The following is a 16,710-nucleotide window of genomic DNA, read 5'->3' on the forward strand; positions in this document are numbered from 1 at the left end:
TCCTTAAAATGTTAAATGATAATACTTAAATATAAATGAAATATTTGCTACTTTAAATGTTAATAAATCCTGGATCATGTCTGTCATTTCAGCAAGATCAAAAATTTCCCCCTTTTTCCTTTGTGAGGTGTTATAACTACATCTAGACAGTTGCTGAAGCAGAAAAACCTCAGAAATGGTTGTCAAGGTGGTTTAAGGAAATCTTTTTCTCTTTACTTCTGTCTTCTTCATCCACTTCACATCCAGTTCAACACACCCTACTGCTTTGCTTTCCTGATGTAACTTTAATTATTTCTTTGGCTCTCATAACCTGTTCCAGGTTACAGTTATCTTCACTTTGACCAGTGCATTTCCATAAATTGTCCTTATCCTTTTATACCCTCCTCCAACTAACTCTTCTCCACAGTAAAAATGATCTTTTAAAAACATGACAATTTAAAACCTTTAATGGCTTCCTATTGCACTTGGACTAAAACCCAAAAATTCTTATGAGGCCCACTAAACATCTATCATCTAGCCCTTCCTGTCCTTCCAGACTAATCTCATACTCTCCCCACCCTTTTCCATACTCTAGCCTCCTCAATTCTCTGTTCCAGGACCATTCCTCGTTTTGTGCATTTTACTCTTTATCTCAGCACTCTTTGTCTAACCCCTACACATTTCTAGTCTTAGATGAAATCTTACTCCTCAAGGAAATCTTTCTTCACTCTATAACCTATGTTTACCTTTCTCAGTGTTACAGCTCTTCCCTCATGATACTTGATAATGGTTATGAATTGTAACTATTTTTGTGGTCCATATCTAATGTCTTTCTCATTATCTTACTACTCTCTCCCCTAGATGTCCAGTTGTCTATATAGCCTCTCTGTGTGTTTTGTATCTTTCAGTCTCTGTGGATCTTCATTGAATACCTAGAACATATTAGATCCAGAATATTTGCTGAATAAAGAATGAAATAGGCTATTCCTCATATTCTAGTACTTTTCTTAGTGATGCGCTATCATAAAATATGTTGGTTACTGCTTTGTAGAATGCCTAGAGCATAACAGAGAATATTAGAGTGATAAATTATAACCTAAGGATGTTTAAAAATAGAAGTCTACTTTCTATGTAATTCTAATTTGGTTAATGTTGATTATAACTGTGATTTTTTTTTCCATTGTCATAGACGGAAAAGGCGTAACTTCAGTAAACAGGCCACAGAAATCTTGAATGAATATTTTTATTCACACCTCAGCAACCCCTACCCCAGTGAAGAAGCCAAAGAGGAGCTGGCCAAGAAATGCAGCATCACAGTGTCACAGGTGAGAAAGGACCTGCTCCTTATTCAGAGTCTCTTCATCCAATGTTGTGTCCACTTAGTCTGTTACCAAAGAAGATAGAAAGTCCAGGTATTTCTACCTTGCTATGCAAAATTTAAAAATTCAGATAATTAAAAAAAAAACATTAATTGGCTAGGGATCAAGATTCTGTCCCCTTCCTTTTCCCTAGTATAAATCTCTATAGTCATGGCACAAATGTGCCATGGGGAGAGACAGTTTACACTTAAGTAACTCTCCAATAATGCCATGTAGTCCTGGCTTCCCTGACTTAGATGACTGACCTACGCTTCTACTTGTAAGAAACTAATTTATTTGTTGCCGAAAGGAAATTTAATATAACTCTTGGGTGAAAGCTTGGAAGAATTTACTGAGCCCATTCTTGGTAAGTATATTCGGGTGTTTGAGTCCCAAGGATTTCTTTGCTTCCTTCCTTATTACTAATCAAACAAAAAAATTAATTTATACCAGCCAGAGTTGTTTATATTTTATTTTTAAAATTTTTTTTGTTATCGTTGGGGCTTAAACTCAGGGCTGGGTGCTGTCCTTGAGCTTTTTTGCTCAAGTCTAGTGCTCTGCCACTTTGAGCCCAGTGCTACTTCAATTTTCAGGTGGTGAATTAGAGATAAGAGTATCACAGACTTTTCTGTCCACAATTCTCAGATCTCAGCCTCCTGAGTAACTAGGATTACAGGCATATGCCACAGGCACCTGGCTGAGTTGTTTATTTTTGAATTCCATTTGTAATCGTTTATGGCCCTGAAGTCTGTTTACATCTTCTTCCAACAATGATATGTTTAGTTTTATTTGAATTAACTGGTATTTGTGTTGAGGATTAGATATACTTTTTAAAATATACAAATAACTGTACCTCCTTAAAATATAAGTATAGTAAGGTCTGTCCATTGGTGAAAAATTGCAACATGTACAGACTTTTTGTCATTACTTGTTGACCAATATAATGTAACGATTATTTACATAACATTTACATTGTATTAGATATTATAAGTAATCTGCAGATTGTTTAAATATACAGGAGGATTGCTGAAATACTGATGGATGAATATATATCATACTGACTTTACTTCTAAAATACAATTTTATCCAAATACACATATTTTGTTTGTAGATTAACAGCATTTCTTTTTTTTGTTGTTGGTCGTGGGGCTTAACCACCAGAAAACTAGAAGTGGTGCTGTGGCTCAAAGTGGTAGAGCACTAGCCTTGGGCAAAAAGAACTCAGGGATAGTGTTCAGGCCCTGAGTTCAAGCCCCATGACTGACCAAAAAGAAAAGAAAAAGTCAGGGATGAATATAATACTTTTGGCCTGAGTTAACACATACTGTGGCTGGGAAGGTGGCTCAGTGGTAGAATGCTTGCCTTGAATGTATGAGGCCCTGGGTTCGATTCTCAGCATCACCTAAGCAGAAAAAGCTGGAAGTGGCCCTGTGGCTCTAGTGGTAGAACACTAGCCTTGAGGTGAAGAGGCCTGGGACAGTGCCCAGGCCCAGAGTTCAGGCCCCACAACTGACCAAAAACAAAAAAAAACCATGTACTATAATACTTCAGGTTTTCATTAAGTATAGTTATAAATAGGCATGGATAAGTGAATATTTTATAATTTATTAGTCTTACATTAATTTGTAACAATATAATTATAAATACATATCCTTAATATAGAATTGTATCTGCTTTCTTAAGGCTCAGTTTGGTTGAGATTCTCCTTTTACATAACAACCGGAAAACTTTAAAAAGAAGAAATTATTTTAAGTGTTATGTTCAGTAAAAACCTACTTAAATTGTCACATATTCTTAATTATTGGAGCAGGTATGAACATGTTTTTACTTTTTAGAACAGACCTAACTTGCATTGATTATTCAAGTTCCTAAGCCAAGAAGAAAACTCCATTGTTCTCCTGATTCCAATTTTGAATTTGAATGACTAACCCTACCTTCTCTGCTAGGTGTTTTTAGAATGAAAAATGTTAATTCTTTATTGCTATGGTAATTGAAATGTAAAATAAAGATAGGGTGGAGGGTTTTTTTTTTTCCTTAACCTGAAATAATAGAGGTTAAAATGGATAACATTTTATGCCTTCAGCTGGGCACGCGACTCTCTCTACTCAGGAGGCTGAAATCTGGATGGAGATTAAACACCAGCATGGGCAGAAAATTCAGTCAGACTTGATCTCTAAAAATAACCAATAAAAAGCTGGGCTGAAGGTGTAGCTTAAGTGGTAAAGCACCAGCCAAGTAGGCAATGGAGCAAGCCCTGAACTCAAACCTCAGTAGACTAAAGAAAAAAACAATTATACTTTCATTCAGCTACAGTTTTAGAGCCTTTTAAAGGACTGTACAAAATCAGCTTTTATTTTTTTTAAAAAATAGTCCAGTATGCATCTAATTCTTACAGATGAGAAAACTAAAGTTTAGAGAAGTAACTCGACAAGGTGTCATTTCAAGCCTAAGAATAGTAATTCTGGAGCTCTTACCCAGAAATCATTGATAAAAAGAAAGAAAATAAACTTAATTTTGTTCCCGTAAAATTTCAGTATGGCTTATCCATTCCAAAGGTCCTAGTTTATGCAACACAGGCTTGGGCTTACATCATTTTCCCCTTAAGCTACTGTTGAGACTCTAGGCTAGTTTGTAGTCTGAGGTCTCCTTACTCATTAAACGACTTATTTCAAAGCAGTGAATATTCAGTAAGCTAATTAAAATTTGTAAGTAAGATTTCCTTATTAAAAAATCTATTAAAATAAGAAAACTGTTAAAATAATAATTAGAGTAAGGGAAAAAAAGATGGCAATCAAATTACAGTATATTTCAGCTGTCCATAAAGGCCTTTTCAGTTACTTTGGCAGCAGTGAGAGGCAAAAGTGAATTTCTGCTGTAAGTGCAGTTAGTAAACAAGTTGAAAGAAAATGGCAGCTATTTTGTTAAACTGGGTCTTTCATACCATCTTAGAAGATGGCTTAAGACCCTCTGTTCTGAAAGCTCCCATTTTGTGCCTTAGTGGAAGTTAGATGTTATTAAACTGTAGGATTAAGGTGCAGTTATAAAAATGAGATTCTGTAATATGTAGTATAGATCCTGGCACCACCTACAAGATCTAATGAAAGCAGTAGCATCCTCTGATTAGTGGTGGTGGTGGTGGTGGTGTGATGTTAGAGTGGTGGTCATTTTCTATGTGCAGTCTGACTGTGATTAACATGGTCTTTTGCTCCTGTAATGTCAGGTACTTTATTTAGAGTGGACTTTTTGTTCCTTTGATGTGGTACCTGATCTAAGGATAGAGGGATGATTTCCACATTTGATTGTGTTTTTTGAGTTTTCCTGTTCCCAGAGGGAATCTTCAGTGTAGCCTCAGCTTTTGCCTCCTTTTGCCTAGTCTGCCCATCCAAGAATATTCCCATCAGTCTCTCCACAAGTCTGACTCTCATCACTGCATGTCACCTTTCCATTGCCTTGCCTCTGAGAGGCTTGTCAGGCCAGTAGGCTAATCTATAAGTCAGAGTCCCAGCAGAAAACAGATGGCACACTCAAATTAGAATAACTTGAGAAGAGTTTAATAAAGTGAGTATTTTCAAAACTGTAGGTCAAGTATAGTGATACCATAAGGATAATGTTGGCATGGGGTTCTATTACTACCCCTTGGCCTCAAGAGATATAGGAAGGATTATCTCCAAGACTGAGATCAAATGTGGAAAATCCAATAATGAGGCTAAGGAAAGACCATTACAGTAAGGGAGTCAGGGGAGAAAATACTCAGACCTCACTTTGCTTCCTTTCTCTTGCTTCCATCAAGCAAGCCTGAGGCACTCAGCCTCCTGGGCCCACTGCAGGGTAGAAAGCAGAGAGAGACCAGTGAGCAGAAGAGAGTGTAGCCCAAAGGCAAATACTCCAGATCAGGTTCTTCCCTCAAGCCTCTTCGTTTCCCACTGAGTTGATTCTGAACTGTTCCCTTTGGAGTCTTCTTCAGAGATGTTCTTAAACTTTAAAAAAAAAATTAATTGTTATTATAAAGGTGATGTACAGAGGGCTTATAGTTACATAAATCAGGTCAAGAGTACATTTTTTTTTGGACAATGTTACCTCTTCCCTGGCTTTCTCCCAGTTTTCTCCTCCTATCCCTACCCACAAGTTGTATAGTTCATTTTCAACAGTGTCCAGTGAGTACTTTGCTGCATTTGTTTACCCTTTGTCCCTCTATTTCTATTCCTCCCCTTATACTCCCAAAGACATAAAAGTGAACAAAGAGGACAAAAAGAAAACAAAAACAGCAAAAAAAAAGAAAAACTTGTTTGCATTTCCTGGAGTTCATTTCTATATTATTTTGTATGATCACATGCACATAGGCATTGTGCCTTTCTGTTCCTCTCCTAAAAGTATCCTCTTTTATCCTGTTCTATTGACCATTATTCTGTCCTGACTCTTCTGTTTGCTCTGTGGAGAGTAAATTATTTTTCTAAAATGAATAATGGTTTGTTTTTATGTTTGGTTTTGGTTTTGGTTTTTTTTTTGTCACTCGTGGGGCTTAAACTCTGGGCCTGGGCACTGTCCAGCTCTTCAGCTCAAAGCTAGTACTCTACCACTTGAGCCACAGTGCCACTTCCAGGTTTTCTGGTGGTTTATTAGAGATAAGAGTTTCCCAGACTTTCCTGCCCTGGCTGGCTTTGAACTGCAATCCCCAGATCTCAGCCTCCTTAGTAGCTAGGATTATAGGCGTGGGCCACTGGTGCCTGTGAATATGGGTTTTGAGAATAGAAACAATAGCAAAATAGTAAATTAGTTTGTTCCAGCCAAAAATGTTCATCAGGATTTGAGACTATTTCAACATTTTAACAGGTACTGAGTGCTTACTACATAAGGAGCACTGTAAAGGAAAAGTGAACAAGATTGTGTTCAACTTGAGAAATGTCAGATTTCTTGGGAGAGATATAGCCATGATATTACAGAAAACATAGGTAGTTAAGAGAATGTCCAGATGCACAGGGGTGCCATATACAGCATATAGTTCAAAGAGGGGCTCACTTCCTGTCCATAGGATCATGAAGGTTCTCTAGGATAATGGCATATATCGAGCCTGAAAAAGGATGAATAAAACTTCCACAGGAAGAAGCTGGGGAGGAAGGGATCAAAGGATGCAAGCAGGCCTGAGCCTGCTCTATATTCTAAGAGTTAAGGTATGACCTAAGAGTTAAAATAGCAGATTCTGAAGTCTCAGACCATAACAGACACAAATGTCATTACTCATTTTATTATCTCTGTGGTTTTGGGTGAGTAATTTCACCTCACTCTGCCTCTTTTTTTTTTTTTATTGTGAAAATACCGTACAGAGGGGATACAATTACATGGGCAAGAAAATGAGTACATTTCTTATCAAGCATTGTCGCTTCCTCCTTTGTTTCCCCTTCCCGTCCTTTCCCATACCCCCCTCCTTTTTTTTTTATATGGATAAAAAATAGCCATGTTCTTCAGGGGGGAGTGACACTGTTCAGAAAGAAATGTACTCATTACCTGACTTATGTAGCTGTAAACCTTCTGTATATCACCTTACCAATACAATTTTTAAAAAATAAATATTAAGAAAACAGCATGTTCTTCATAGGATTGTGGACTTTGCCATGAGGTAGGACATATATAGTATCTAGGAGAGTGTTTATCACTGAGAAACATTGGTAATAAGTAATTATCCTATTTTCTTGATTGGGGTTCTCTATCTTTCCCCTCCGACATCTAAACATCTTACTAATTTCTATTTCTTCAAAGTTCACTTCTAATGTCACTTCTTTAAGTATTCTTTTTGTTTTCAGTAATTTTTTATTAGTGAACATTAATAATTCAAGGGGATTTCATTGTGCTAATTTCATAAATACATACAGTGTACTTTGAACAAGCTTATCACCTCTATTATGCTTTGTTTAACCCCTTCCCCTTTCTCAGTGTTTGATGGGTTTCATTATGTTCTCATACACACACACACACACACACACACACACACACACGCGTGAGCACGCGCGCGTGTGTGTGTGTGTGTGTGTGTGTACTTTGATCCTCCTCATGATCACCTGTGCCTATTTCTTTTTCCCCTTCTTTCCTCTTCCCTAGTCCTTATTACTCATATCCCATTGTCATCATCATCATTATCATCATCATTATCATCATCATCATCATCATCATCATCATCATTATTTTAGGTCTATACTCAATAAAAACATTCAACATTTGATTTTATCAGCTTGGTTTATTTCACTCAACATAATGACCACCACTTCCATCCATTTTCCTATAAATGAGATGATTTCATTTTTCTTTATGGCTGAATAAATTACTTGATATATGTATATGTATTATTACATTTCCTTCATTTATCAGTTTAGCTAATGGAAATAATGGTGTGATAAACATAGGTATCAGATGTCTCTCATATATTGACTTATACTCCTTCAAATGTATGCCCTAGAGTAGCATGATGGAATCTTTTTTTAGAATTTTATTTTATTGTAAAGATGCTGTACAGAGATGTTACAATTACATGAGTAAGGTAATGAGTACATTTCTTGTTGAACATTGTTACCCCCTCCTTTGCATGGTAGAATCTTAAGGTAGGTATGGCTTTTAGTTTTGTGAAGAGCCTCTGTACTGATTTATTTCCTTCCTTCCTTCTTTCCTTCCTTCCTTCCCTCCTTCCTTCCTTCCTTCCTTCCTTCCTTCCTTCCTTCCTTCCTTCCTTCCTTCCTTCCTTTCCTTTCTTTTGTCATGGGGCTTGAACTCTGGGCCTAGGCACTGTCCCTGAGCTCTTCAGCTCAAGGTGAGTGCTCTACTACTTGGGCCATAGCACCACTTCGAGTTTTCTGGTGGTTAATTGGAGGTAATAGTCTCACAGACTTTCCTGCACAGGCTGGCTTTGAACCACAATCCTCAGATCTCAGCTTCCTGAATAGCTAGGATTACAGGCATGAGCCACCAGTGCCTGGCTTTTATGGCATTTTTTTTTTTTTTAGTGTGTCAAGAGTTTATTGGTAGTAGACCATAACAGAAACTAGATCTGCTTTAAAATAGCTCAATTATTCTCCCTTTCCCTCCTCTTCTCCATCCCTCTACTCTTCCTTTCCCTCCCTCCCTCCCTCCTCCATCTCATCTCCCTTACCCTTTCTTCTTTCTCTTCCTTTCCCTATAGCTGTTCCATTTCTTCATCTTCTTTTTTCCCCTCTGAAATTAAGGCCTTGTAAATGTTACCACTACAACTCTAGCCCCAGAATACCTCAGTTTTCTAAATTGAATTGCTGTTATTTGTGGGTTCCTAGACAAAAAAATAATGTATGATTACATCTTATGGAAAAAGATAGATTTCTAGTTATTTTTATGAACAAAGCAAATGTAGTATTGGGCACCTAATCAGGAAAAAAAAAAAAAAAAGACATTCAAGAAGACCTGATAGCACATACAGAAACAACAGTCATTAGAAATAAACCCTCAAAATTTTTTTCAGAAGTGTAAGAATCTGCTAGGCACCAGTTGCTCATACCTACAATCCTAGCTACACAGGAGGTTGAGATCTAAAGATCACAGTTTGAAGCCAGCTGAGGTAGAAAAGTCTATGAGACTCTTATCTCTGATTAACCACCACAAAGGTTAGAAATGGAGCTGTATCTCAAGTGGTAGAGTACTAGCCGTGAGCAAAAAGGCATTGGGACAGCACCCAGGCCCTGAGTTCAAGCCCCAGAAGCAGGTTAAAAAATAATAACAAAAAATCTGATATAGGCTCTAAATAACTATACTTAACATATCCAGTGTGGGGAAAGGTCAACAAGGAGGGTTTTATCAAAAAGTTAGAATTCATTTTGAAAAAAAAAATCAAATGAGAAGTTTGGATTCAATACAATAATCAAAATAAAAAACACAGAGCTGGGGGCTGGGAAGGCAGCTCAGTGATAGCGTGCTTGCCTTGCATGCATGAGGCCCTAGGTTTGATTCCTTAGTACCACATAAGCAGAAAAAGCTGGAAGTGGCTCTGTAACTAAAGTGGTAGAGCGCTAACCTTGAGCTGAAGAACTGAGGGACAGTGCCCAGGCCCAGAGTTCCGGCCCCAGGACTGACCAAAAAAAAAAAAAAAATCCTGGAGCTGGGTTTCAGAAGCTCACACCCATAATCCTAACTACTCAGGAGACTTAAGATCTGAGGATGATTATTCAAAGCCAGCTTGTGCAGGAAAGTCCATGAGACTCTATCTCCAATTAACTACTAAAAAGTCAGAAGTAGAGCTGTGGCTCAAGTGGTAGAGTACCAGCCTTGAGCAAAAAAGCTAAATGCCTGTGTTCAAGCCCCAGTACCAGCATAAAAAACAAAACATTAAAACCCAGTGAATGATCTTAAAAGCTGATTAAATATAGATGAAGAGAAAATTAATGAACTGGAAGGTAAGTTCACAAGAAAAGAATTATAATGAAATTAGAGAATCAATAAAATATTTAAAAATGCAAGAGTAGAGGTAAATAATATTAATGATGTCTTATTTTGTTTACAACATGTATAGATTTAAAATATACAGTGATAGCTGGGCGCTGGTGGCTCACGCCTATAATCCTAGCTACTCAAGAGACTAAGATCTGAGGATCAAACTTCAAATCCATCTCGGGCAGGAAAGTCTCTGAGACTCTTATCTCCAAGTGGCTCAAGTGGTAGAGTGCTAGTCTTGAGCTGAAGAGCTCAGGGGCAGTGCCCAGGCCCAGAGTTCAAGCTGCACGACTGGTAAAAATAAAAATAAAATAAATAAAATATATAGTGGTAATGCCTTATAAGTTATGAGGGGAAGGAAAGAAGGGAATAATGCTAATTAATATTAAACTTTAGTAGGCAGGCATGTGTAATCTTTAGAGATGTCACTAGTCACTTAAAGAATACTAGAAGACTATATAACCTCCAAACTAATAACGAAACACTCTTAAGTTATAGAAAATAGTAAATAGGATATAAAAATGCAAACTAAGACATGTAAAACACAGAGAATATGAATTTGGAAAATATAGCATATAAACAATGACCAAAGAGTAACATTATAAAACATTGTAAAAATAAGTACATTATCAAAATGTACTTTAAGACAGAAAGTTATATGTATATATTTAATAAGTCAATAAGAGTGATGTAACTTAATGATGATAAAGCAATCCCACCTTTGTAATAACATAAGCTAATAACGACCTCAAAAAACAAAACAAAAACCAGTTCCAAAGAAAAACTGACATCCAAAATCACTACACAAAAATTTCATACTTCCCTACTACTGAACAATTAGACACACACATAATTTAGAAGGGACATAAGCTAGTGCTTCTCAAACTTTAGCATAGAATGACTGGAGATGTATTAGAATACAGCTTTCTGGGCTCCATTCCTAGAGGCTGTGATTCAAAGGGTCTGCAATGGGCCGGACAGTTTATAGTTTCCACATTAATATTGATGCTGAAGATTCTGAAACCACACTTTAAGTAACACAGATAAAGAAGATTTGAGCACCACAATTAGGAAACTTGACCTAATGGATATAAAACACTGCATCCAACAAATGCAGATTACACTTTCTTTTTAAGTAGTTGTAGGACATTGTGAAAGATAAGTATATTCTGGTTCAATATAGCACCTCTTAAATTTTAAGTAATTTGAAATGTAGAATATGTTTTCATACTAAAGTAGAATGAAACTAGAACTCAGTATATTTAATAAACCTGAGTTAATGAGGAAACTACAATGAATACTGGAGAATATTTTAATGGAAGTATAATTAACTTTTATCAAAAACTCATGGAATACAGCTAACATCATGCTTAGAAACATGTCTATAGCTTTTTATAGTCATTAAGAAGAATGAAATCATGTTACTTGCTTGAAAATGGATGGAACTGAAGAGCATTGTGTTATCAAATAACCAGTTGTGTGCAAACAAATATCTCATATTTTCTCTCATTTGTGAAAGTTTGGGGGGGTGGCAAATGAGGTCATGAAATTGAGGAGAGACAATTAGAAAGGAGGAAGGGGGAATAATTGTGGAGGTGGGAAGGAAGGGATGGTAGGGGGAAAACAAAGGAGGAGGCAACAATGCTCAATAGGAATTGTACTCATTACCTTACTCATGTAACTGTAACTCCTCTGTACAGTATTTTTACAATTAAAAAAAAGTACCAAAAAAGAAAGAAGGAAGGGAAGAGGAAAAGGGGGAAAGAGGTGAAAGAAAAATAGCAAGATGAATATTATCAAAGTATATTGTATGTATCTATGAAATGTCATAATAAAGCTTTTTTTTGTTGTTGTTGATGATGATGATGGGTTTGAACTCAGGACCTGAGAGCTGTCCCTGAGCTTTTTTGCCCAAGACTAGAACTTTACCACTTTGAGCCATAGCGCCACTTCCAGTTTTCTGGTGATTCTTTGAAAATAAGTCTCACAGATTTCCCTGCTCAGGCTGGCTTCAAACCACAAGCCTCAGATCTCAGCCTCCTGAGTAGCTTGTATTACAGATGTAAGCCACCAGCATCTGGTATGAAACATATTAATATATAATTAATATACAGAAATACAGAATTTTAGATGAAATACATAGTGTGTAAAATGTGTATGATATGGGCATATATATGTGTGTGTATATATATATAAAATACGTATTTACATACACAGAAGGCTGGAAATCACAGTGATAAGGTTTCATTTCTAGATATTAAGGGACCATAAATTAAATTTTTTTAATGCAAGAAAGGACATAGTGAAAAGAAGTGTAGAACCCTAACAAAATTGAAAAAACAAACAGTAGAATGCAACAAAACCAAAAGCTCATTTTCTTGTCTTCATTACATCTTAGAATGTTAATTCTATCCTTAAAGGCAACCAACAAGGTCTTATACTTAGTTTTTCTAAAATATTTCTTTGTATACTTGATTTTTTCAAATGCTTATAGTGAGCCATGCCATATTATATGGACTACTCTTTAAACAATATTTAGCTTATCCTGGAATAAATCCAAAGGAGAGAGTGAAATAGATCAGCATGTGTTCTGGAATCAGCACCATGGCTCAAGTACTTATTCCATCATTTACTGGGTACATGTCTTTGAGCAATCATCTCAATTCTTGATTCCTCAGTTTTCCCATCTACAAAATAGGGAAAATAAGAAAATTTGCCACAGAGATTATTAGGAGTACTTAATAAGCTGTATGAAGAGTGCTTAGAATAGATCTTGTAACTTATGTGTTGCTACCACATAAAAGTGGCAGAATGAGAGTAAGACTAGATTTGAGAGGTTGAAGGTAATAGAGAGACTCCTTTGGGGAAGCATAGCACCTGCTCATTAAATGTGTGTCAAATGAATGATCTGGCCAGAGGTGAGTCAGAAAGTAGAATCCTTGGCAAACCCAACCAGATTGGTGATTTAGCTCAGAGTCCCCAGAAATAAAAGGAGGTGACAAGACTAATTGGTTTCCTACTGGGGCCTTGGCAGGTGATTGAGTAGAGGACAAAGGAGAGAGATTCTAGAGTAATAGTTTTTCATTTTCTTCCTTCTGTTGTATACAAAGTTATGGAGTTAAACCATTACCTTGCAGGTGCACCAAAATTCAGTTTTGTTATTTGTGATGCATATAGGCAGTGAAACTTTTTTTTTTCTTTCTTGTGTCACTCCAGAGGAGCATGCATTCTGTGTAGGAAGGTGCAGAAAAATCACTCAGATCCTGCTCCACCACCAGAGAGCAGTAGTGTGATCTTGGCAAATTATTGAATTTGAATTTCCATTTTTTTTTAATTTATAAAATAATACTGACAGTTTGTTTAGGGAGGTTAGCGGTTGTTGAGAATATATTTGTAGAATGCCTGACTCAGTGTAGCAAATCACAAGAGTTCAATAAACGTTAGTTTATTATCCTTTTAACCAGCATTTCCTTGCTAGGTATAGAGAATCTTCTTGTAACAGTGTTAAAGGTTAAGGGAACTGGAGAGAGGTGGGTAGAGATTCTGACTCCAGCAAAGCACAGTGCTAGCCCCTAAGGTTTCACAGGGTCTATGAAATAAGAGCCGGGGAGGAGAGCAACACATCTGTTCTCAGAGATCTACCCTTCGTATATTTCTTACTCTAAAATGAGTTGATTCATTTCTGTGAGAAGGACTTACATATATTTGCATATCCCTTTTGAGGGCAACTATTTCCATTTTAAATAAAATAAATAAGAGGCTAAGTGTGCATGTATGAGACCCTGGATTTAATCTCCAGCACTCTAAGACATAATAAAAGTCAGAGACTTAGTGGATTTTTTTAAAAAGAAAAGGAAAGTTTGCTATGTGTGTCTGGTAAAGTAGTGTTTGAATAACTGAGGATTTTTCTTCAATGAAAAATTCAACTGTTGGACTTCTTTTTATATATAGGCCCCTGAATACATTTGGTTGTTTTTATTTACAAGCATTAGATTTACACAAAACTTTTCAGAACAAAAATGTGGCCCATTCTTACTTAGAGTGTCATTGAGTTTAAATTCAGGGTGCTGGTACCTTGTCTCCAGGGGGAGAATTAGCTGCACAGTGGTGATATCCATGTTGTATGGGGGGTGGAGAGGGGTGGGAATCTTTCCTGCTAGAGAAGCTTTCCTAGAGCTGGGAAGGAAAACTCTTGAGTTGTATACCTAACCTAGTTTTGCTTTTACAAGCGAGAGAAATAATCTTAAAGGAAAAGGAAATCTTTAACTGCAAAGGCCATCTGTGGTCATTTAGAAGCAGCCCTCAGTATGTGTTCTAGGGAGATGAGCAGTGTCGTCTGTTGTGTGTGTGCTGTGGCTGCAAAGCTGACGTTTTATATACTCTGGCAGATGAGCCTCTTCGTGAATGTCATGAGCAGTTATCAGTCCATCACGCATGGACTAGAAAGGGCAAAGCCAAACTGTAAGGATGTCAGCACATTATGGCAATAAAATTTTTCACAGCCTCAAATAAAAAAAAAATGCTGTACTTGACAAGTGAATCGGTTTTAAATTATTTCAAATACTACCAAATGGAATTTTGATTTCTTCAGTTCTCCCATTAGATGTAGACTGTGCCCCCCAAAAGTTGGTTTATAAGCAAGTCATTGTAAATTTGGAACTTTCTTTTTTAAAAAATAGTTCGGCTTCTTGGGCTTGCCCATATTTTAAACATAAAGGAGGTGAAGGATTTGGCACTGAAAAAATTTCATGTTCAAAACAGTGCCATGGGAGTAGGCATCATAGTCTAGGAAAGAAGAAGTCTGGGTAGCAGGACTTGTCTAGAGTTGGGTGGGTGGGAACTTGAAGAGCTGGAATTCATACACATGCCCATTTATCTATCCTTGGGTCTTGGAGAATGTTCCACACACCTTGTGGTTGTCCATCCTGTTGCCCTTAACAGTAGTTCTATTGAGTCTTAGGGGGATGAGTAGACTAAGGATAGCATTTAGGGTAACTTTGAACAATTCTGGCTTCCATGCAGCATTTAAAATTTGTCAACATGAGTCTGGATGCTGGTGTCTCACACCTGTAACCCTACCTACTCAGGAAGCTGAGATATGAGAATTGCAGGAAAATATATGAGACTCACCTCCAGGTAGTTACCAAAAAGGTGGAAATGGAGCTATGGCTCAAATGGTAGAGCACTAACCTTGAGCAAAGAGTGCCTAGGGCTTGAACTCAGGACCAGCATACACACACACACACACACACACACACACACTGATCCACATGATGAGGATGGAAACACATTGATTAGGGAGAATCTATTTGATAGATAGAGATATAATTGTTTACCATGTAGATATCTGTCATGTTCCATTTTACACGACTTAGCATTTCAGCATTTTATAATCTGTTACATTTAATTAGGCACAGTACATAAAGTATGCATCACAAGTAAACATGGGAAAACACAACGGCAAATTTTTCTAAGATTTGTGCCTCATAAATTTTCAGTTTGCTAATTTCGATAATGATGTTTTCATGTCATCTGTTTCCTCTCTAAACAAGAGCAGAGTCTCTCTCCCTGATGCAGGAATCAGCACTGAGGATGTGTAGGAAGTTTTACCTTTCTGCCTTCTCAAGATTAAGTCTTTGAATAATCGTTTTATTTAGTGTTACTATTAACACGATAAATGATTGTGATAGAGATATATGATACAATTAACTAATTAATAAATTGGCTTTTGGTGACAGCAGAGACATTGTAGATGGTTTAGCTTTTAATTTTGAACATGGAATTTTTCTTAAATGCAAAGCTATTTGGAAAATTTTTAATGGCTTGGGGTTTACAGAATGTCTAAACTTTAATTATTTTCATAAGTCTCAGACTTGCTAACCACTTCAGCCACAGCTTCACTTCTGGCTTTTTTAGTAGTTTGTCGAAGATAAGAATCTCACAGACTGGAAGTTGTGCTGTGGCTCAAGCGGTAGAGCGCTCGCCTTGAGCTGAAGAGCACAGGCATAACGCCCAAGCCCAGAGTTCAAGTCCCATGACCAACAACAACAAAAAAGAATCTCACAGACTTTCCTGCCCAGGCTGGCTTCAAACTGCAAAACTGATATCTCAGCCTCCTGAGTAGTTAGGATTGCAGGCAGGAGTCACTAGCACCTAGCTACTCCCCCTGTTATATGAAAAGAAAATATATCATTTTCCCTCTTAGCAATATAGTCCATTACTGAGAGTCTCATGTGAGCCACTGGCACCCAGCTCTTTAACATGATCTTTAATCCTATTATATAGGAGCCATAAATTTTATCTTTTATTAAAAAATAAATATTCCTAAATAATTCCTCAGTAAGTTCTTAGTGATGATGTTGGCAAAGGATACATACATATTTGCTGGAGTACTGTGCAAAATAACAAGTATATATCCCCTTTGGTTTATTTCTTGAATCAGAATGTTTTTGATATCCTGGAGTTATCTACTTTGTAAAAAGTCATTGGTTCACATGAAAGTGGTCGTCCTAGTGAGCTCTGAAGATGGTCTTCCAAGGCACAAGATGTCTTCCCAAGGTCTGTCCAAGGGGTTTTCACCCTCTGCTCAGAGTCAGGCAGGCCCCTTAGGACAGTAGTCTCTCAAGGATGGTGGTACTCTGCACAGCAGCTGAAGATTCTCCTCAGGGACTTGGCTTTCCATGTATGTATACTCCTTCTTAAAACCTCTTCCTTAGTAGGTCATTGTGCAACAAGCATCATGTCACTTGTCTTTTCCCTCCTCCCCCCTCATACCTGCCTCTTGCACATTTTATGAAAGAAGGCATATTTCCACTTGATTCTCTCAAATTCACTGCCCAAAGGATGAGACCCTCTTGATTTTTATTCTTCAAACAGCTGTGTATTCCTTTGGCCAATTTTAGACTAACTGTAATCCGATAGCTTAATCCAG

At 37.1% G+C, this 16,710-nt stretch overlaps 1 protein-coding gene across 10 annotated transcripts in view; it reads left to right on the top strand.

Moving 5' to 3' along the window:
- Nucleotides 1–16,710, top strand: part of Pbx3 (PBX homeobox 3) — a 223,286-nt gene that overhangs the window by 192,909 nt on the left and 13,667 nt on the right. For all 10 annotated transcript variants that reach the window (XM_070013712.1, XM_070013696.1, XM_070013740.1 and 7 more), the window contains one exon: nt 1,169–1,304. In XM_070013712.1, the coding sequence (XP_069869813.1) occupies nt 1,169–1,304 (136 nt within the window). The remainder of the gene's footprint in view (nt 1–1,168; nt 1,305–16,710) is intronic.

The sequence above is a fragment of the Dipodomys merriami genome, unplaced genomic scaffold, assembly GCF_024711535.1.
Source record: "Dipodomys merriami isolate MVZ:Mamm:240054 unplaced genomic scaffold, mDipMer1.0.p SCAF_11, whole genome shotgun sequence".
Taxonomy (NCBI): domain Eukaryota; kingdom Metazoa; phylum Chordata; class Mammalia; order Rodentia; family Heteromyidae; genus Dipodomys; species Dipodomys merriami.